General features: G+C 39.1%; 2 protein-coding genes across 4 annotated transcripts in view; one reads left to right on the forward strand and one right to left on the reverse strand.

Moving 5' to 3' along the window:
* The first annotated feature begins 598 nt into the window (after positions 1 to 598).
* BTG3 (BTG anti-proliferation factor 3) lies at positions 599 to 20,919 on the forward strand. 2 transcript variants are annotated; one of them, XM_055279322.2, is made up of 6 exons: positions 743 to 878; positions 4,445 to 4,625; positions 8,964 to 9,101; positions 9,691 to 9,822; positions 15,453 to 15,660; positions 20,241 to 20,919. In XM_055279322.2, the coding sequence occupies exons 2-6, from the start codon at positions 4,453 to 4,455 to the stop codon at positions 20,478 to 20,480; spliced, it is 891 nt and encodes a 296-aa protein (XP_055135297.1). In that variant the 5' UTR covers positions 743 to 878; positions 4,445 to 4,452; the 3' UTR covers positions 20,481 to 20,919. The 2 variants fall into 2 exon arrangements, with proteins under 2 accessions (XP_055135298.1, XP_055135297.1); XM_055279323.2 differs by lacking the exon at positions 9,691 to 9,822 and having other exon boundaries at positions 599 to 878.
* CXADR (CXADR Ig-like cell adhesion molecule) overlaps positions 20,665 to 21,932 on the reverse strand; it is an 85,833-nt gene continuing 84,565 nt past the window's right edge. The window contains exon 8 of one of the 2 annotated variants that reach the window (XM_055279315.2): positions 20,665 to 21,428. In XM_055279315.2, the coding sequence (XP_055135290.1) occupies positions 21,387 to 21,428 (42 nt within the window). In that variant the 3' untranslated portion in view covers positions 20,665 to 21,386. The remainder of the gene's footprint in view (positions 21,429 to 21,932) is intronic. The other variant, XM_063640657.1, reaches the window with a different exon arrangement.

Raw genomic sequence — 21,932 nt, forward strand, 5'->3', positions numbered from 1 at the left:
GGTGCCAGGGCAGCACACAAGCGTCCACAGGAGGCAGTCCCTGCTGTGAGGGGCCAGGGAAGGGCCCAACTAGGAGTGCCAACAACCGCCTAAAATACAGCAGGGCGGCTGCACGGTTAACGTGCGTGTAATTGACTACAGCAAGGATGAGGATCTGTCCATAAATGCAAAGTTCCCCTTCCCGTCGAGTCCGTGTCCCCCATGAAGCCCCGGGTCAAGAGAGCTGGGTCTAGAGAGCTGGGTCTAGAACTCGCCATCCCGCCCTGAGGGTGTCAAGTGCAGCGTGGAGAGATCTGAGGGGGAAACAAAAAGGCCGAGATAGCCGAAAGGACCAAGCCCGCGCGACCCCCGAAGGCACTGACGCACGTAGCGCGGCCGGGCTGGGGTCCCACAGGCCCTCAGCGCCGCTTTTTGCCGGGGAGGGAAGCCCGCGGTTCTGCGGACCGCGCCGTCGCAGTCGCGGGAGTGCGCCAGGCTCAGGACAGGGTGAAGGTGTGTCGCCTCCCGTGCGGCTAGGCCCGGGGCTCGGAGGCGGCCTCGCGACGAAGCCCCGCCCCCGGCACCGCCCCTCAGGCGCGCGAGCCGATCCCGCGCGGCGCCAACCCTTTCCCGGGTCATCGCCCCTCCCCTCTTCCGGGCCGCGAGCCCCCTGCGCGCCGCTTTGGGGCTGCGCTCACTCGTGTGCGCGCTCGCCCGCCCGCCAGTCTTCTCAACGCGCGCTTGGCCGCCCGACGACGCGGGAGCGGCACGCGCCGGACGAGGTTCGCTGCGCTCCCTGTTGCCCAGCGCGGGCCCGTTGAGGCGGAGCCCTCAGTTCCCGGCCAGGACACGGTCTGGGCCGCCGAATCTCCGGCCGGAGAGCGGCGGCGGCAGCGGCGGTGAGGAGACCGGGCCGGGGAAAGGCAGACATGGCGGGGCTGTGGGTATCGGGGGAGGGTGGTCCTGGCGCCCCTGCGGCCACGTCGAAGGCTCGCTGGCGGGCGGCGCACCGGGGACAGGGGAGGGGCAGGGGATGGAACCAGGTTGCATGGGCTCCGGCTCGGCGCCAGAGCAGGGCTGCGGGCCGCGAGGGCGGCCCGCGAGGCTTTCCGCGGGACCCTCGGCGGGCGCCTGAGGAAAAAGACGCCGCCTCAGGGCTCCTGCCACGTTTCCCACAGCGCGTTACCTTCCGCCTCCGGGTGGGCGACAGCCCCGCGGCTTCCCACTCTGCCCATCCCCTTCGCGTTGGTGGGTTTTCTGGAGCCTCGCTTGTTTGCTGGAGAGTCGCGCCTCCGGGAAGCCGGGTTCTCGAACCCAGGGCCGCCCGCTGGGGGACAGCGGACCTGCGGGCCGGCGGGGCAGGCGCACCCTGGCGAGGATGTTGTCGGGGAGGCTGGGCGTTGGGCGCCAGGGCCCTTCCCCGTGAACTTGGGGAAAACCGGGATTGCCGAAGTTGGGCGCAGCTCAAGGCGGTTCTTTCAAGAGTGGGTGGAGACGTTTGATCCCTCCTCACCTACCTCTCTCAAAACCCCAGCGGGAGAGCCTAGCAGCAGGTTTCGATGGTTTCAAAAAGTCCAACTCTTAGCCCCTTGGAAAATTATTTCCCGTCTTCATGGTTTGGAGCCCGCTTTGTGGCGCCGCTGAGGCCGGGCCGGGGCTCCTCACCCCACGGGCCAGTCTTCTCGCGCCCTCCACCTTGGGAACGTCTATCAGGAGAAAAATGTGTTCCTAGAAACGTTTGCGATTAGCTTTTCGTTACAAGGGAGGGAAAAGTACAAATTTGTAAACTTCTGCGAGGCCGAGCTTGATTCTGGATTCCCTTTGGGTTTTATCCACGCAACCGTGAGCAGAGGAGCCTTGTGGAACAAAGTAGAACTTGAGGAGCAGCCGCCGCGGTGACGAGGTCCCGGGATGACGTCACCGTGCGATATTTAAAATGGGAGCCTTTTGCTCTGAGTGTGGGTGGAGGACGCCTACTTACTCAAGACGCCTGAGGTCTTCTTGGCCCTGCTTGCCTCTAGTGGCTCTCGCCCTGACTGTAACTCTCCCTCTTTCACCTTTTGGTATTCCTAGAATACTGGTGGGAGTGGGCTTATTTTTCAGCTGTTCCAGCTATCATTTCTTCAAACGGGGAAAACAAAAGTCCAAGTGGGTCATCTTGTGTTACAACCAAAAGCAACCACTAAGTGGTTCTTTCCTTCTTTTCTATTTTTTTTTATATGAAGCAGAGCAAACAAAAACAAATCCAGAACTCAGATATGTGGCACATAGTTGGCAAATATAATGAATGAGGAGAATGATCTAGTTAAAGATTCAGTAAATTTCTTTAGTGTGGTTCCTTGTTTGCTTTGCTGGAGTGGAGGCTAATGTAGTTCCATCAGCAAAACTTTCTTCCCAACCCGTATATTAAATTGCCTTGGGTTTTCTTTTTCATCGTATGGTGGTGGAATATAAATGTAGCTTTACAAAGTGGAAATGGCTCACATTTTTCAGGAGGAGGCTGCACAGCAGTCGTGGTGGGCTGGGGTTATGTGTACTTGCACACTCGTGTGTGGACCCATGCCCAGTGCCTGGTAGCTGGCTGTAGAAGGTGAATTTCCCATTCTAGGGTTCTGGGAGGAAGATTTGTGTGCCTTCCCCTCCAGGATCAGGCTATCTGTGGCTGCCAGCACACCTCTCAGATAACTGTGTAGAATTTATTTAACAGTGAGGTTCCTTGTTTGAATTTGCACTTGGAATAAAGGAGTCACATTCTGAAGAGAGACTTAAAGAGCAGTTTGAGAAAAGAAAGCTAACAATCAGCTTTATTTTTTTGGAAATGTGGGAACACAAACTACTGCTAGGTTAGTCGTTTTTATGCTAAACATAGCAGAAGCTGTATGTTTTTAATACGTAATTGGCTCCCAATAAGGTGATGTTGCTTACTAAATGCAGCATCTTAATAACTCCAGGTTACAGCAGCCAGATGAATGAGCTCACTGAGACAGAACATACATCAAAACAATCTTAGGACAACGGTTTGCCTTTAAGGATTAATCAGTGATAAATCAGATATACCAATTTTAAAGTCCTTTGAGGCAATCCAAAATGTAGCTAAATCTCTGATTATTTCTTTTAGTTTGTTTTTCTGTGGGTGACCTGAATTTCCATTTCTTAAATATGTCCTGATAGAGCCACTAGTTTTTGTGTCTGTTAACTTCTGGATAAATGTATCTCCCTTCCTGAAAGAGTACTTTCGGAAAGTCAATGCTGAAATTTTTTATGTAGAACAGTTTTGGGATTTAATTTATATACCATGCAATTCACCCATTTAAAATATACAGTTCAATGGTTTTAGTATATTCACAAAGTTGTACAACCATTACTATAGTGAAATTTAGTAAATATTTTTATCACCCCAAAAAGTAACCCTGTACTTATTAGCAATGCTCCTTTTCTCGGCTTCCCACTTCCCCATAGGCCACTAATCTGTTTTCTGTCTATATACATTTGCTTATTCTGGATATTTCATATCAGTGGAATCGTACAATATGTGGTCATTTGTGACTGGCTTCTTTCCCTTAGTGTGATGTATTCAAGGTTCACCCGTGTTGTAGCTTATATTAGTACTCATTCGTTTTAATTGCTGAACAATATTTCATTACATGTGTATACCACAGTATTTGTCCATTCCTTAGTTGGTAAACATATAGATTGTTTTTACTTTTCAGCTGTCATGAATACTGCTATGGGCATTTCTGTATTCAAGGTTCACCCATATTGCAGCTTGTATTAGTACTCATTCCTTTTCATTGCTGAATAATATTCCATACATGTGTATACCACAGTATTTGTCCATTCTTTAGTCGGTAAACATATTGTTTTCACTTTTTAGCTATTAAGAATACTGCTATGGGCATTTCTGTACAAGGTTTTTGTGTGGACATATGTTTTCATTTCTCTTGGGCAAATAGTTAGAAGTAGAATTGGCCGTGTCGTATGATAACTCTGTTTAACCTTTTTAGGAACTGCCGAACTTTTCTGTTATAAAATAGCTCTACAGTTCTAGATTTTAAAGTAGACTTTTTTTATGTTTTAAAGTTCAAATCATTTCACAGAATTTTAAACTTACATTATTGCAGCTAAATATTGACACACACAGTAACATCTATGTCGTATCATTTATTATAGTGCTTCTCTTTTACTGATAGGTCTGGTTTTATTTTGGCCAACAGGAGCAATGTGCTCTCTTTACGGAATTTCTTCATGAAGCTAAGTGATAAGATTTTTAAGTAGTATTTTATAATAAGGCCTTTATGGCTTAAAGATAAGTAGATTGTTCTCTACTCCAGATATAAGCCAAAGAAATACAAGATAAAATTGGAAGGAGGAAGGGGAGAGCTGTAAAGGAGGTATATCTTACAGAGCTTCATCTTCCCAGTTTTTATATTTTGGTTTTTTGAGAAAACATGTTTTATCTTTGCAGGGAAAAAAATGAAGAACGAAATTGCTGCCGTTGTCTTCTTTTTCACAAGGCTAGTTCGAAAACATGATAAGTTGAAAAAAGAGGCAGTTGAGAGGTTTGCTGAGAAATTGACCCTAATACTTCAAGAAAAATATAAAAATCACTGGTATCCAGAAAAACCATCGAAAGGACAGGCCTACAGGTAAAGGATTAGATTGGATTAAGCAGAGGCTGATCAACCCCTGAGGTGGGTTCAAGGCCAGATGATTAAAGGGCGTGCAGACCATGTCTACAGGTGTTTCATCTGCAAAATATAGAACTCTGGGGGTGTTTGTGTATTTTCTCCTTACTCATTTTAAAACAAGTATTTGTTGGTGGAGTGGTAGAGTCCCACTGCCTGGACGCAGGAGGCCAATGCTATGGGGTCATAGGAGTTAGTCTTTTGTGGTTATAGCCTGGCTCCTAACAGTGCATTTCTGTTTATCACACATACTTAGGGATTTTCACAATTCTAGAGGACCCCTAATAACACATTAATGGGCATGGTAGGAGTTGAAAGAAGTGAATCTTGCATCTAAAAGTAAATTACATGTTATATGTTCTTTGAAAAAAAAAGTTTTATGGAAAAAGGGAACTAAGATTATTAGACACCTCATATGTTGTTAATACAAGAATAATCTCATTTATATATTTGTGGTAGAAGTCAGTGTAACTATTTTCTAGATGAATGTGACTCACCTCTGATCCATGACTAGTAAATAATGGCTCTGGGATTTGCTTTTTTGGGGGCTTTTTTTTTTTTTTGTGGTATTGTTTTTGCTCTGTCACCCAGTCTAGAGTGCAGTGGTATAACTATAGCTCACTGCAGCCTCAAACTCCTGGGCTCAAGCAATCCTACTGCCTCAGACTCCGAAGTAGCTGGGATTATAGACATGCGCCAACACACCAGGCTAATTAAAAAAAAATTTTTTTTTGTAGAGATGGGATCTCGCTGTGTTACCCAGGTGAGTCTCAAACTCCTGGCCTCACGCGATCTTCTGCCTTTGCCTCCCAGAATGTTAGGATTACAGGCGTGAGCCACCATGCCTGGCCAAGGTTCTGGGATTTGAACTCAGGTCTACATGACACCATGTTTTCATGGGCTTTCTGCACACCACAGTGCTACCACTGTTTTGGCACTGAGAAGGAAGATAATTCTCACTTGCAGCTGTCTTTTGTACTCTGCTTTATAAGGTACATTTACAGGTTAAAGAAGAGCAGACTCCTATAAAACATGCCCTGGCATGCTCACTGTAGTATTTATGTGACTGCTCAGGAACCTCAGTTGAGAATGTTCTGCTAAACTCAGCTGTCAAACATTGTCCCATTTGTGGATGTGGCCACAAGAAATGAAAGTGGAACAGTGACTATAGTGATAACTACAGAAATTCTCTTTTATTTGTATATATTGATGTCCCCAAAGTTTCCTACACAAATCAACACTTTGTGCTTTGATGTCAGAAAGACTTCCTTTCTGCCACTGAGCTCTTGCAAGTACAGCACTATTCAAGGAATCTAAAAAGCAGGCAAACATATTATTTGCTAATTTCTCATGTACTGAAAATCAAATGAGCTTGTGTTCTGTTGACAAGGAGAGAATCAAAATAGTATATTTTCCTTTTCATTTTTAATCCAGAGATTTCCAGTAAATTGGAAAATGTGAATTAAAATAGAAATGTGTATGCTAACACAGGCTCAATTCATTTTTTATCTTATCACTTGATTCTCTTAATTTTTTTTTTGCATATTTTCATTTCTGATAGAGTGAACAGCTTTCGTAAGTTAGAACCATTGAGGCTTTTTACTTTGATTTAATTGACATTGAATGAAGGCTTTTTGGAAGTGCCAAGCCACCATACTATTACTGAAAAAAGAGGCACTGTCAAGTAAATACTTAAAGGTCAGACAGTGTACAATTTCATTTCCATTAATTCTAAAAACTTGAGAAAAAAAACTGAAACAAGATTAAATCGGCATGTGATCAGAAGTATCATTACTGAGTCATTTTAAAGCTGTATTTGAAGTAGAGAAAATAGTGGGTTGTTACTGTTATAAAAATGAATAGAATATAAGATTAACCAAGTTGTAGACTTCAGTCCATAGAATAGGTGGAGACTCTTCAGTCCATAGAGTAGGTGGAGTGTTCTTTCTCTTACAAAATGTTTGTAAGTTGAAATTGTTTTTCTGCAGTATAAATAAGATACTTGTGGAGAGCAATTTGGCAATATTATCAAGATCTGTAAAAATATTCATACCTTTTGAACAGTAAGTCTCCCAAGAATCTATTCTAGAAGTATAATTAGAAATGCAGACGAACATGTATGAATATGGATGTTTCTTACACTTTGTAATTGCAAAAATGGAAAGAACTAAACTGTCAACATTAAGTAAATGATACAATATTTTTATGCAACTTTTAAAATTTTGTTTTTGAAGAGTAGTTAATGGATAAGTAGTCAGTATGTAGAGTGAAAAAAACAGTACAAAACATGTAAGGTATGCAGATTTTGTTGAAGCATAGACTCTCTTTAGCCATCTATATTTATATATAATTTGTAAGCTTAGAGCCTGTATCACCTTCATTGTAGATAAGAAAACACACACATCTAAGATACATCTTTTTATCCTTAACCGCTTTTTGGTCCCAGAGCACATGAGATCTTTCAAATTACCCTATACAATATTAGAATCTATAGCATAAGACCATGTGTTTAAAAGGACTAAGCAGTATTTTACATACTAGAAAATAATTTTTCTCACTTTGCCTTTGTTATATTGTTAATGGTGATGCTAAGATAAGTACATATACACAGGGTTGAGTATTAAGGAAATAACTTGCCCTTTGGAGTCTGGTGGCCTGGATTTGAACCCTAGATCCATCACTTACTAGCTGTGTAATGTTGGGAAGTTACTCAAACTCTCTCTGCCTCCCTTTTTCTTTATGCTGAGGAAAAAAGTATCTAACTCACAGGACGATCATGAGAATTAAGAGTTAATACGTGCAAAGCATTTAGGAAATTGTCCATTGCATAATAAATTCCTAAAAATGGTTATTATTGTTAATATTATTATGTAGAAACATTTATTCCTATTACCTATTGAGAACTTTTTCATTTTTTATTTTTATATTTATTTATTTATTTATTTATTTATTTTTGAGACAGAGTCTCACTCTGTCCCCCAGGCTGGAGTGCAGTGGCGCGATCTCTGCTCACAGCAAGCTCGGCCTCCCGGGTTCACGCCATTCTCCTGCCTCAGCCTCCCGAGTAGCTGGGACTACAGGCACCCGCCACCACGCCCAGCTAATTTTTTGTATTTTTAGTAGAGACGGGGTTTCACCGTGTTAGCCAGGATGGTCTCGATCTCCTGACCTTGTGATCCATCCACCTCGGCCTCCCAAAGTGCTGGGATTACAGTGGCTCACCACTGCGCCCAGCCAACTTTTTCATTTTTTAAATAGAAATTAAAACCAACTAATAATTTAACTTTTACAAAATCTTTAAATAGCACATTAGTCTTTATATCATTGTATTTTACAGCATAATTACTATTTATCAATTAACTTGTATTTCCATGTTGTATAGTTTCAGGTCTGAGGAAGAGGTATGGTGACTTAACTAAGCTTACCTGATAAATACTAGGATTAGTGCTGAAATCCAAGTTCTCTTGATTGATTCTTGATTGTAGGCAGTAAATACTTTTCCTTCATAGGCCCTATTTCCCTACTTAATCAGAATGCTTATCATTTAACAGAATGCATATTTTTGTATTTATTAAACATTCCATTAGGTAGATGTCGTATAATAGGTTAAAAAAAGATGGGACAGGGGCTCTATTGGTTTAGAAATTTTCCTCACTTAATTTTGACAACTATTTAAATAAAAGTCCTTGGGTAAATAGAAGTTAAATGAAATAAGCCAATAACATGTTAGTTAGGTATTTTAATCATAAGTATGTGATATGAATGAATCTGTGTCCTTCACTTACCGTGTATTTATAGAACAATTATAGGTAAAGCAAGGGTGTCCTCTTACCACTTTACTATCTGAGATATAAAAGCAAGTTAATGACAGATCAGAACTTGTCATAAGCATTTCCAAATACCATCTGAAACATTAGATGAGGAGGCCTTTTGTTAGAGATTTTTTTGTATAGGAACTTGGCCTACAGAAACTTTTACCTTCAGAGTTCTAAAATTTTGTGCAACTTTCATACTCCGTGCTCATTTAATGTACATGGGTGGTCAAGTCTCTGGGTAGACTGAGGTAGACCCAGTACCAGTGATTTCCTTGGGCTCACATAGGTGCCATTTTTTTTCAGGCTGCCTCTGTGCCTGTAGTTCACATTTATTATCTCTTTAGGATAGATATGCTCCTAGGTTGTCTACCAGGGTATTTTTTTATTACTGTTTTATTACTCATCTTGGCAAGTATGAATAGATATTACGGCGTTTATGATTAAATTCATTTAAATCCATTAACGTAACTCCACTTTGTTGTAGATGTATTCGTGTCAATAAATTTCAGAGAGTTGATCCTGATGTCCTGAAAGCCTGTGAAAACAGCTGCATCTTGTATAGTGACCTGGGCTTGCCAAAGGAGCTCACTCTCTGGGTGGACCCATGTGAGGTGTGCTGTCGGTGAGTTCTCAAGTTTAGAGGCTGAACGGATGATCATGCTGGAACTAATTTTATGACATTCTGTCATGTACGGCCTGCCTGTGTATCTTTATGGCCAGGAGCTGGTGGTTTAACTCTCTCAGATGTAAATTTTATGAAATACTTTTCTGGAGGTGATGTTGAAGGACTAGTTACATTCCTGCTTTATAGCTGAGAAAAGAAACTGATTAGGCGGGAGTTTTCTAGTAGTGCTTTGCCAAGAAGATTATTGTAGACCAAGAAGTAGACACCTAGATTCCGCCAGGTGTCTATTATCTTTAATTGGCGGTGCACTTGTCTATCTTCAAATTAAGAAGCTAATCCCAAATAATACTGGCTAACCACTTTTGGTTTGTTTCTGTTTCTGTTTATTCTCCCTCTCTCCTCTTTTTTTTTTTTGGGATGGAGTTTCACTCTTGTTGCCCAGGCTGGAGCGCAATGGTGCATTCTTGGCTGTCTGCAACCTCTGCCTGCCAGGTTCAAGTGATTCTCCTGCTTCAGCCTCCTGAGTAGCTGGAATTACAGGTGCCCACCACTGTGCCTGGCTAATTTTTTTTTTTAATGTTTTTAGTAGAGACCGGGTTTCACCATGTTGGCCAGGCTGGTCTCAAACTCCTAACCTCGTGATCCGCCTGCCTTGGCCTCCCAAATGCTGGGATTACAGGTGTGAGCCACTGCGCCCAGCCTCCTCTTTTTTGATTATGTAAGTGACTGAGTGATACTTTCGTGGTTTTATTTTTATAAAGGAAGTTATTTTTCACATCTAATGAATAGAGTTGTGAAAGATCAGTGCTAGGTATGAAATCTTTTTGAACTCCACTTGCTCAAAAACCATTATTTGTGGACCAGGCACTCTCAGTTGTGGGGTTTTCAAAAACGAAAGCAACATTCTGTTTTTAGGTAGTTCAGTTTGAAATTAAGGAGAAGAAAAGTAAGCAAATTACATTATTATCTGATTTATGTTAGAAATGTGTACAAAATGCAGTGGTAGGTTGCACAAAGTAGAAAGTTACTGCATCTGTTGAGGAGTCAGGAGACTACTGAGTAGGTGATACTTGAGCTGGGAGGTGAAGGATGAGCCATGGTTGACCACGTGACAAGGTGGGAAGGATGTTCTAAGTAGGAAGAAGATGAACAGAGGCATGGAATTCCTGCAAGAATTTTCCTGTGGCTCTACCTTTCGGATGTTTCTATTTGGTTTTGAGGTACAATTCACCTGACCACCTGGCCTCTTTATTGATTGTAGTAAAGCTGCTTTTTGAAGGAACCCTAACTATGTACTCCTAAGGTGGTTGCAGACTGACCTGATTCCAGCAATGAAGGTGGAGGTGAAGACATGAGAGCTGAATTACATGATTATTCTTCCATTAAATTTTGTCAGGACCACCGCTTGAGGTTACTACCTGATTTGCCAGTGGTTGGTGTAAGTTTACTGCTTCGGGAAACCAGGTGTAGGTGGTAGAGTTTTGTGATAAACATTCTCCAATACTTCTTTCTCGGGTAGAAAAGGGGAGCAAGCTATCTCAAATTTAGGTCTGAGAAAATAAACATTTTTAGATTCTGGGACTAATTAAAGACTTGCTTTAGGCTAGTTTCAGACTTGGAAAACTTTGGCCACTGAACTTGTGCAGAAGACCTCCATTTATAAGAAATAGCTGTCAAAAAGCTACTATATTGAATTGTTTACTTTTTAATTTGACCTGCACTTAGATCCTAGTTGGCTCCTATTTAACACACAGTTAAGTTAGTTGTGTGGTTTCTTAACCCATGAAATGTGAGAAGCAGCATTTGAAAGAACGTTGATCAGTCAGATGCTACCAAAAAATGTCATGTGGTCTGACATAGAGGCAAAAATGAAAAAGCTAAAAAATCAGCACAGTTATGTTATCACACAATCAAATAGTTTATGTTCAATGTAATGATCCTAAACCATCAGGGGAAAGTTTTTATGTCCAAGGATGTTTAACAAGTTACATAATTATATAAACATTTTGGACCTATGTATTTAAAATGCTTAAAATAAGTCTCAGTACCTGAACATAAAAACTTTAGTTATACGGACATTCTACTTCAGTAGACATTTCATTACTTGATGATGCCTGGTAGGAAAAAACTGCTACTTTGCTTTCATCTTATTAATCTTAGAAAACCTTTGCATTCAGTAGGCTTCTAATTTGTATGTAGAATTTTGCCAAAAATTGGCTCTGATGTGATTTTTTTCACAGCTAGTAGAAATCACCTGCGAGTGTCAGGTGTTCATTCAATAACAGAACCCCAAAAAGAAAGACATATTAACCGTTGAGTAGAGGTGGTTGATATAACAGAGGAAAAAGACATTGAGAAATGTTTTTTCACCAAAACTGGAAACGTAGATATTTTGAAAATTAAAGCTGATCTAGCAAGTATACAATTGATCAAATATCTGAGAATCTTTAAAAATAATAACTCATTGGTATACTAGAGACCAAGATTGTAAAAAAAATTGAGATGCACTGAGAACATTCTTCATAGTCTTCACTTACTCTGACAGAATAAAATGTTGCAAGAGTACAAAGAGTGCCATATAGTTAGAAAGGTTATCACTTAGTGATACAGAATAGAAAATAAATCTTGCCTATGATGAGAAGTTCTGAGAATAGATGCCAGCTTCATTATCTACTCAACATATTTTACAACTTTTTTTTTTGGGTGATTTCTGCAATCCTTTTTCCCCCAATACAGAGTGTTAGATACTATTGATTGTTTCTAAATAACTAAATTAGCCTTGATGTTTTACCAGTGATCATTGAAAAATAGAAAGTTTAAAAGTTGTCCAGGTGTTTACTAATTCTCCTAAGGGATCGACTGCATATTGTAATGTTATAGTAGTATAGTCAGCAGCTTCTCTTACCATGAAGAGAGAGCCCTCATACCAAAATAGTACAAAGGGAGAAATGCAGAACTGAATTGGGTGTCAAAGAAATCTGAGTTAATAATGCTGATCCTTCAATCATTAGATATTTGCCCTTGGTTGAGGTTTCTTTCTACAAAGGCAGGAATTTTTCTCAAATTTCTTGCCGTTCCATTTTTGAATTTTGATTCCATTAACGGGCAAAACTGAAGATAGGCCTAAGCCATTGTTACGTTAGTGTCATTAACACATGAATTAACCCTTGATTGTCTTGAAATTTGTTGAGTCTTCCAACTGTGGAGAGGACATGGGGTAAATGTGTATTGCTAAAACCTTATGCTAAGTAAACTTGAAATTAGAGAACACAAATTTTATGTTGTGAGGAACTCAGTTGTTTAGGAATTTTATTTTTTGTTTGTTTTGTTTTGTTTTAGAGAGAGGGTCTTGCTCTGTTGTCCAGGCTGGAATGCGGTGGCATGATCATAGCTCACTGTAATCGTGAACTCCTGGGCTCAAGCAATCCTCCTGCCTTGACCTCCCAAAGTACTAGAGTTACAGATGTAAGCTACCATGTCCAGCTTCTGTTTAGGTATTTTATACTACGAAGAGTCACCAGCTGTAGATCAACCACTATCTAGCCAGCTCCAGCTTCCTCGTCCAGCATATAGGAAACTAAGGCCTAGGGAAATTAAGTGACTTGCCTGTGGTGACCAGAGCTAGTCAGTGGCAGAACCAGAATGAGAAACTAGTCTAATGCCCGCCCCCCCCCCCCTTTTTTTTTTTTTTTTTTGAGACGGAGTCTCGCTCTGTTGCCCAGGCTGGAGTGCAGTGGCGCCATCTCAGCTCACTGCAACCTCTGCCTCCCAGGTTCAAGCAATTCTCCTGCCTCACTCAGCCTCCCGAGTAGCTGGGATTACAGGTGCACACCACCATGCCTGGCTAATGTTTTGTATTTTTAGTAGAGATGGGGTTTCACCATGTTGGCCAGGCTGGCCTCGAACGCCTGACCTCATGATGCGCCCGCCTTGGCCTCCCAAAGTACTGGGATTACAGGCGTGAGCCACCGCGCCCAGCCCCTGTAGCAACTTTTATGAAGTAAACTAAAAAAGAATAGAAAAGTGAAGTTATGTACTATATTCAAGTAGTATTTATAGTTTCATTTGGCCTATAGGAATGGAAGACAGCATAGCCATCTGAAGAAATAGAACTCATCTATCTGATCTGTGAGACTACTAGATTTCCACATACATTTTTTCTGTTTTTTAATTTTTTGGGTTTTTTTGTTTGTTTGTTTTGTTTCGTTTTTTTTTTTTTTTTTTTTTTTTTGAGACGGAGTCTCGCTCTGTCGCCCAGGCCAGAGTGCAGTGGCGCGATCTCGGCTCACTGCAAGCTCCGCCTCCCGGGTTCACGCCATTCTCCTGCCTCAGCCTCTCCGAGTAGCTGGGACTACAGGCGCCCGCCACCGCACCCGGCTAATTTTTTGTATTTTTAGTAGAGACGGGGTTTCACCGTGGTCTCGATCTCCTGACCTCGTGATCCGCCCACCTCGGCCTCCCAAAGTGCTGGGATTACAAGCGTGAGCCACCGCGCCCGGCCTGTTTCGTTTTTTTGAGAGACAGGGTCTCGCCATGTTACCCAGACTGGTCTCAAATTCCTGGGCTCAAGCAGTCTGCCCACCTAGGCCTCCTGAAGTTCTGGGATTACAGGTGTAAGCCACTGCACCCAACCTCATGTACATTTTCAAAGGCTTTATGGCAGTTAAGCCTTTCACTTTATAATAGATAACCATTCTGATTCAGAAATAATTTGAGATGTGTGCTATCTTGAAATGAATTAACATCAGCTAACTATTTTTATTGAATCAAAAGCTTGGCATTATTTCTACTTAGAGTTACTTATTTTTATCCTTTTTCAAACTTAGAATCACTTTAATTGCATTTCTAACTGTATATGTTTTGTAAGAACTGCTTAACAATATCCTTTGTCCTGATGCTAGAAATTGTTTGATAGTGTTGACATTGTGCAATCTATTTAAATAGATTTGTGGATTTCTCCTATGTCCACTGAATAAAAACTCTTGGTTGTACTTGAGTTTATTACACTATTTTCCTGCATTTCAGATTTTCTTTTTAAGTAACCAGCAGCATAGGTTACATATTTTGACAACTTAAAAAAAAAATGAAAAATCTTCAAAAATGTATTGGAAGAATAACAAGATTTTTTCCATCTTACCTTAAAAAAAAATTAAGATGAGAGGTGAGTAGTTATCCTAGGAAACTCTGAAGTAAGCAATATAATTTAAGCAAAACCTCTATATTCTTCAACAACTGTCTTTTTTCTTTAATCTCAATAACTGCCTCAGTTCTCATTTTTGTGAGTATAAATAACAGGCCCCCTTTTTTATTTAATTGGGGTTAAAGTCAATTTTATAGGAAATTTCTAGTTGATCTGTGACTCGAATTACTAGGATATATATTACATTTATAAGTACAGCTGGGGCTGGGCGTGATGGCTCATGCCTATAATCCCAGCACTTTGGGAGGCCGAGGCGGGTGGATCACCTGAGGTCAGGAGTTCAAGACCAGCCTGGCCATCGTGGTGCAACCTCATCTCTACTAAAAATAGAAAAATTAGCTGGGCGTGGTGGCGGGCACCTGTAATCCCAGCTAGGTTGAGGCAGGAGAATCACTTGAATACCTGGGAGGTGGAGGTTGTAGTGGGCCGAGATCACACCCGTTGCACTCCAGCCTGGGCAACAGAGAGAGATTCCGTCTCGGGAAAAAAAAAAAAAAAACAGCCAGTGGCGCATGCCTGTAATTCTAGTACTTTGGGTGGCTGAAGTGGGTGGATCTCTTGAGCCTGGGAGTTCAGGACCAGCCTCAGCAACATGGTGAAACCCTGTCTCTTAAAATGTATATAAATTAGCTGGGCATGGTGATACACTCCTGTAGTCCCAGCCTCTTGGGAGGTTTGAGGTTGGAGGATCGATCACCTGAGCCCAGGAGGTAGAGTCTGCAGTGAGCTGTGATTGTGCCACTGCACTCCAGCCTGGGCAACAGAGTGAAACCCATCTCAAAAAAATAAAAATACATCAGAATGTTTTATCGTACAACCAATTTCATTGGTACATACAAAAATGTAATCAAAACAATGGACTTTTTTGATGTTTTAAACAATTTTTTTTTTTTAGAAATTAGTAGAAAGAAAATAAGGAAAGAAAATGGGGTTACGTTTATGAATACTTAAATAGACCAGAAGTAGAAAACTGTGGTTTGCTTGCTGGCATTGAGCTGTATTAGGATATTAAATGTGTAGGGTCAAGTTCTGTGATGATTCCATCTTTGCCTTGTATTGATGGCATGTCCATATCTCTTTGTTTTTATGGACATTTTTTGCTTGCTGATGTGACTTCAAGATTTGTAAGTTTTTAATTTTATTCTTAGGTATGGAGAGAAAAACAATGCATTCATTGTTGCCAGCTTTGAAAATGAAGATGAGAACAAGGATGAGATCTCCAGGAAAGTTACCAGGGCCCTTGATAAGGTTACCTCTGATTATCATTCAGGATCCTCTTCTTCAGATGAAGAAACAAGTAAGGAAATGGAAGTGAAACCCAATTCGGTGACTGCAGCCGCAAGTCCTGTGTACCAGGTAACCATGAAACAGCTCAGTTTTAAAGGCATGTGCAGGGATTGCCAGGACCTTTCAGGTAGTCCTACTTGGCATTGCCCAAGGTTTCTGATTTGAGATTCTGGATAATAGTTCTTGCCTTCCCCCATGCTAAGGGGAAGCTGTTTCTCTGGCACGTAAATAGGCATCCTGAGTCATTTTATCAAAGGTCAGCTTCACTATACAATAACTAGGATAAATATATTTCAGAAAAATTGGCAAAAAGTAGAAAATTCATGATGGTAAAACATTCCCGATATTTTAAAATCTCATTCAAAAGTTACCACTTATTTTTTGTAGTATGTAACACTTTGTTTTGTACCTTTGGGTTTAACTTTCTATTCTCTCCCCTTCCATGATTAAACAGAAACCTCTCTAAATTTATTATATTATAATTAATATTTTACTCAAGCTGAAACATTGTCTCCCTTTTTGCTTTACTAGTTAAAAGTCATATAGCTAGTGTGCCTGCACTTACAGATCCATTCACTTATTTACTACTTATATCTACATACCAAAGAACATTTAATGGACTTTAAAAAATTGTTGACCAAACAGCATTCTTCAACAGGAAAGATATTTTAAAGTCAGAACAATTTATAGAGATTTTTTGAGTTAAGCCTTATTCTGTACATGTACTTACTATTAATTTTTAAAGGTACCTATTTTTACTTACTTGCTTTGATTAAAATGTAATGAAACATACCAGGTTTGTGGAAAGGTTGAGCTGAAAATGAAAATTTAGACCTAATGAGTAAGAAGCAGAATATTGGAGCTTTTAGTATGATAAATTAAACTTTTAAATTCAGCATACATTTACATAATGAACATTATTTCAGTGTAACTTAATTTTTGGTTTCTCATTTTTTTCTCAGTTGAATTATTCTTCCTAGACTTGAGGGGAAGATTAGTTCCGAAGATTATTATAATTTAGGGATATATGTATATGTGTATGTATATGTATATGTATATAACATGTACCTGGCTTTATGAAACTTCAAACAGTACAAGACAGTATAATAGTGAGAAGTCCTCTTTCTCCCCAACCACCAGTCCTATGCACTTCCACAGAGACATTCATTACCAGTTTTTTTTTCTTTATTTTAGTATCCTTCCAAAGAGATTCCCTATATAAATAAGTAAACATAGTATTTGTACTTCAGGATCATTTTTAAAACCCTTGCCATAAATATTTGAGGCTTTGTTTTTCTCTGTGTGATGGACTATATGTTGCAAATTATGTATATTGAATTTTCTGGAATTCATCCAAATGTGTGGCAATTTTACCTCAGAATTTTATTTGTTGTTAAGCAAGAATGTAAGTCTCAAATTAAATTGATTGCTGCTAATTTTTTACAAGCAAATTAACCTTTAATTTTTAAGATTTCTTTTAAAATTAAATTGCATTTATTTTCCCTCATGTTGAAAGACTATTAGGATAACAGAAAGGTATGGAAATTAAGGTGTCTCTTACATGCTTTTTAAGGAAAACATTTCTCCTTGGCATAATACTCATTAGCAAAACATTTTATAATGGAGAAACACTACTACTGTGAGTCCTTGTGTGAAAGCTAGTGCAAATGGCCCACTTTGATTTTCTTCTTTCTAGTATCTTGAATCTGGCATTGCCACAGGCTTTAAAAAAGTTTTATCAAATAAGGACAAAAAAATTTCTAGCTTGGAATTTTTGTTCTCTACTGTTTTATAAAAGGTATCCCAAGAGGGGATAAAGAATTATTCATATCTTAAAAAATGAAGAAATGAAGATTGTGTCGGTTCTCCTAAAATAGATCTGTAGATCCAATTCAGTATCAATGAACATCTTAAAAGGTTTTTTTCTAGGAAGTGACAAATTGATTCAAAATTTTTAAAAAGGAGTATCAGTTGGAGGGCTCACACTAATTCAAAGCTATTATATATTCATCAAGACAGTGTGGTAATGGTTTAAAAACATACAAATATATTGATGGCACAGGATAGAGTCCAGAAGTAGACCCACATACATACAGTTAGTCTTTTTTCTCCCTTTTAACAAAAGTGCCAAAGCAATTCAATGGGGAAAGTCTTCAAGAACTTGTGCCGAAACAACTGGATGATCTGTGTAGGAAAAAAAAAAAAAAGAACCTAACTTAGCTGACACCATACACAAAAATATTGATTTGAGCCAGGCGCGGTGGCTCACGCTTGTAATCCCAGCACTTTGGGAGGCCGAGGCAGGCGGATCACGAGGTCAGGAGATCGAGACCACGGTGAAACCCCGTCTCTACTAAAAATACAAAAAATTAGCCGGGCGTAGTGGCAGGCGCCTGTAGTCCCAGCTACTCGGAGAGGCTGAGGCAGGAGAATGGCGTGAACCCGGGAGGCGGAGCTTGCAGTGAGCTGAGATTGCACCACTGCACTCCAGCCTGGGTGACAGAGCGAGACTCTGTCTCAAAAAAAAAAAAAAAAAAAAATTTGATTTGAGATGGATCGTGTGCCTCGACATAAAAGATAAATCTCTGACACTTTTAGAAGAAAACAGGGAAATATAATCTTTATTTTGTGACAGGCAAATATTTCTTCTAGAGGGTCACAAAAAGTAACTAATAAGGGAAAAAAATCGACAAACTGGACTTCATCAAAATTAATCATCTTTTTGTTCGTCAAAGAAACCATTAAGAAAATGGGCAAACCATAGACTAGGACAAAATATTCTCATTACATATATCTATAAAGGAGTTATTTCCAGAATATATTTTTTAAAAAATCGCTAACAAATCACTAGTAAAAGGTAAATGACGCAGTGAAAAATAATGGGCATATCCTGCTGTAATCTCAAAAAAAGGGCAGGAGGAGCAAAAGATGTGAATAAACACTTTACAAAAGGAGTTATGTGAATGGCCTCATTTATCATCAGAGGAATGCAAATTAAATCCATATGAAACACTAGTTCTTCCAGAACTGCCAATTTAAAAGTCTGACAGCATGAAATGTTAGCAAGGATGTGAAGCAGCTAGATTCATAAACTTGGTAGCCGTGTAAAATAGTACCACTACTTCGGAAAACTGGCACTTTTTAATGTTAAATATGTAACTCTTCTATTACTCAGCAGTTCAACTCTTAAGTATTAAATATTTACCAAAAGAAACGAAAATATGCCTATAAAGCCTTATATTAGAATTTACTGTGCTGTTATTCATTGCAGCATTGTTTTGTTCATTGTATATCATTTTTTTTAATAGTAAGAGACTGAAAGCAGCCTCAATGTCCCATTACTAGGAGACCATTTAATTTATAGTCATTGCTATACTATCTAGCTGTAGAAAAATGAGAAAGATCTTTATGTATTGATATGTTTCTGAAATGTATTATCAATGTAAAAAGCAGGATACAATCCAGTATACATACATATTTTTAAAATGTGTATAGATGTGGATAGAATATCTCTAAAGGTATATTTTAAAAAATGTTTGGTGTCAGTTGCCCTTGAGAAGGGTCAAGATAAAGAAGATGAAGGGTGAGATAAAAAAAGAGGGACTTTCCACAGTTTACCCTTTTGTACCTTTTGAATTTTCTATCATGAATGCAATGCTATATAGAATATAATTTTTTAAAAAAATCCTATACTTAGAAATGCAGATTAGAGATTAGCAAAATCAGAAATTTAAGAAGATGTGGCATTGTAGGCAGAGAGGTCTAAAACTGCTGATAAAAACACTTTGAATAATGTGAACCTGATGTGCCCATCTGATTTACGGGATAATCTAAAACTATTATTCCCAAATACTAAACTGGCTACATGAGAATTACCTGGGGAGCTTTGTCAAAATACCTGGCCTCTAGTTCTGAGATTTTATTATTGTTCATTAGACCAGTGCTAGGGCATGAATGTTTCGTGTTTATCTTTATTTTTTTTTTAACTTTTATTTTAGGTTTAGGGATACACATGAAGGTTTGTTCCATAGCTAAACATGTGTCACAGGGATTTGTTGTACATATTGTTTCATCACCCAGGTGTGAAGCCCAGTACTCAATAGTTATCTTTTCTGCTCCTTTTCCTTCTCCCACCCTCCCCTCTCAAATGGACTCCATTGTCTATTGTTTCCTTCTTTGTGTTCATAAGTTCTTATCATTACCTCCCACTTACAAGTGAGAACATGCGGTAGTTGATTTTCTGTTTCTGCATTAGTTTGCTAAGGATAATGGCCTCCAGCTCCAATGTTTTTTATTTAAAAGCTTCCAAGTGACTCCTGGCTTAGCCAGCTGTGGAAACCACTGGACTAAAACAAGGATGTCCTTACAAGCTTCCATTCGTTCCATGTTTTGGTCTTTTCTGGTTGAAGTTGTTTAGGAAATACCGTGTTTGAGTGTATTCATTTCTTTATGCATCAGAAAACACTGGTCACCTGTTATACATTATACGCCTATTACACATGAGGTTTTTAACGTATTTAGACCTGACAATAGGAATGTCACTTAGATGTGATCTTAGGGTTGTGGGTAACTTTGTTTGTCTTTAATGAGAAATCTGGAACATAGATGATGAATTTTTCCTTTGAATTAATGTGTTCTCTTCCCTACAGATTTCAGAACTTATATTTCCACCTCTTCCAATGTGGCACCCTTTGCCCAGAAAAAAGCCAGGAATGTATCGAGGGAATGGCCATCAGAATCACTATCCTCCTCCTGTCCCATTTGGTTATCCAAATCAGGGAAGGAAAAATAAACCATATCGCCCAATTCCAGTGACATGGGTACCTCCTCCTGGAATGCATTGTGACCGGAATCACTGGATTAATCCTCACATGTTAGCACCTCACTAACTTCGTTTTTGATTGTGTTGGTGTCACGTTGAGAAAAAGGTAGAATAAACCTTACTACACATTAAAAGTTAAAAGTTCTTACTAATAGTAGTGAAGTTAGATGGGCCAAACCATCAAACTTATTTTTATAGAAGTTATTGAGAATAATCTTTCTTAAAAAATATATGCACTTTAGATATATTGATATAGTTTGAGAAACTTTATTAAAGTTAGTCAAGTGCCTAAGTTTTTAATATTGGACTTGAGTATTTATATATTGTGCATCAACTCTGTTGGATACGAGAACACTGTAGAAGTGGACGATCTGTTCTAGCACCTTTGAGCATTTACTTTATGGAGCGTATGTAAGTTATTTATATACAAGGAAATCTATTTTATGTCGTTTAAAAGAATTGTGTGAAATCATGTAGTTGCAAATAAAAAATAGTTTGAGGCATGACAACGCGTGTTTCTGTTGTGTGCATAAAAAAGGGAAAAAGAACAAGGGTATTTCCCTTCAATGTATTTAACTAAATAGCAAAAACAAACAGAATGTAAGAATTTTAAAATTTCCTTTGAAAAATCAGCTATTAACCATACTTTTCCTAAAAGACCACATATCAAAATATGCATATGAAAAGTTAAAAATTTGTTAGTGGTAGTTATTGAAAATATAATAAAACATCTTTTAACTATCAGTGTCACTATGCATAGGGTTTTTTTAACCAAGAATTTGGTTCATACTAATTTTGACATGACATCTGACTTACATGTCTAATGCCATTGCATAAAGTGGCTGTGTTCTTACAGCTGCTCTAATCTCTGTGCCTTGTGCTTTTTAAAAAAAAAAACATTTAAGTCTTTACTAGAGGCCTAAAATAAAGTCAAATAATACAATACTTCAGATTCTTCAGTAGTCCTTCATATTTATACAACTGTAATTCCATCAGTCTTGTTAGGGTACTTGAACTACAAAAAGAAAAAAAGAGATACCTCTATAAGAGTTTTGATTTTTCTCCAAAGGTAAATTTTTAAAAACTAAGATCAGCAATACTTTTTCCATTACCTTCATCTTTAAATTTGCAGTCTTAAATTATTTGACTTACCAGAAAAATCACAACTTGCTAATAAATCATTGCATGGCTATGGCTATTTCACAAATTATTGTTATTTTTTAGGAAGATAAATTCTATCATCGAAATACAAAACTGCACAAATCATAAAGGTATAGCTCAATAGTATGAAAATGTAAAGTCAGTTTTTAAAGTTCGCAACTTCAGAAAACTCATTTTTAAACCTTGAGACTTCTAGTTTTAATATTGTACTCTTTGTTAAGCCATACACGATTTTAACATCTCTCTAAACCATATCTACTTTTTTCCTGAAATCTAGTGACTGCCTATTCAAACGTGAGCATGTTTATTAGTGTCACAAGGGAGATGTGTTTTATCAGTTTTTTTAACCAAAGTTATT

The sequence above is a fragment of the Symphalangus syndactylus genome, chromosome 5 (genome assembly GCF_028878055.3).
Source record: "Symphalangus syndactylus isolate Jambi chromosome 5, NHGRI_mSymSyn1-v2.1_pri, whole genome shotgun sequence".
Lineage (NCBI taxonomy): Eukaryota > Metazoa > Chordata > Mammalia > Primates > Hylobatidae > Symphalangus > Symphalangus syndactylus.

What these genes read in the sequence shown, in the direction of transcription:
- BTG3 (XM_055279322.2), top strand. Translation starts at nt 4,453, where the DNA reads ATGAAGAACGAAATTGCTGCCGTTGTCTTCTTTTTCACAAGGCTAGTT. An exon ending in TCGAAAGGACAGGCCTACAG is followed by an intron (nt 4,626 to 8,963) that starts GTAAAGGATTAG and finishes ACTTTGTTGTAG; the next exon opens with ATGTATTCGTGTCAATAAAT. An exon ending in CCATGTGAGGTGTGCTGTCG is followed by an intron (nt 9,102 to 9,690) that starts GTGAGTTCTCAA and finishes TAATGTTTTTAG; the next exon opens with TAGAGACCGGGTTTCACCAT.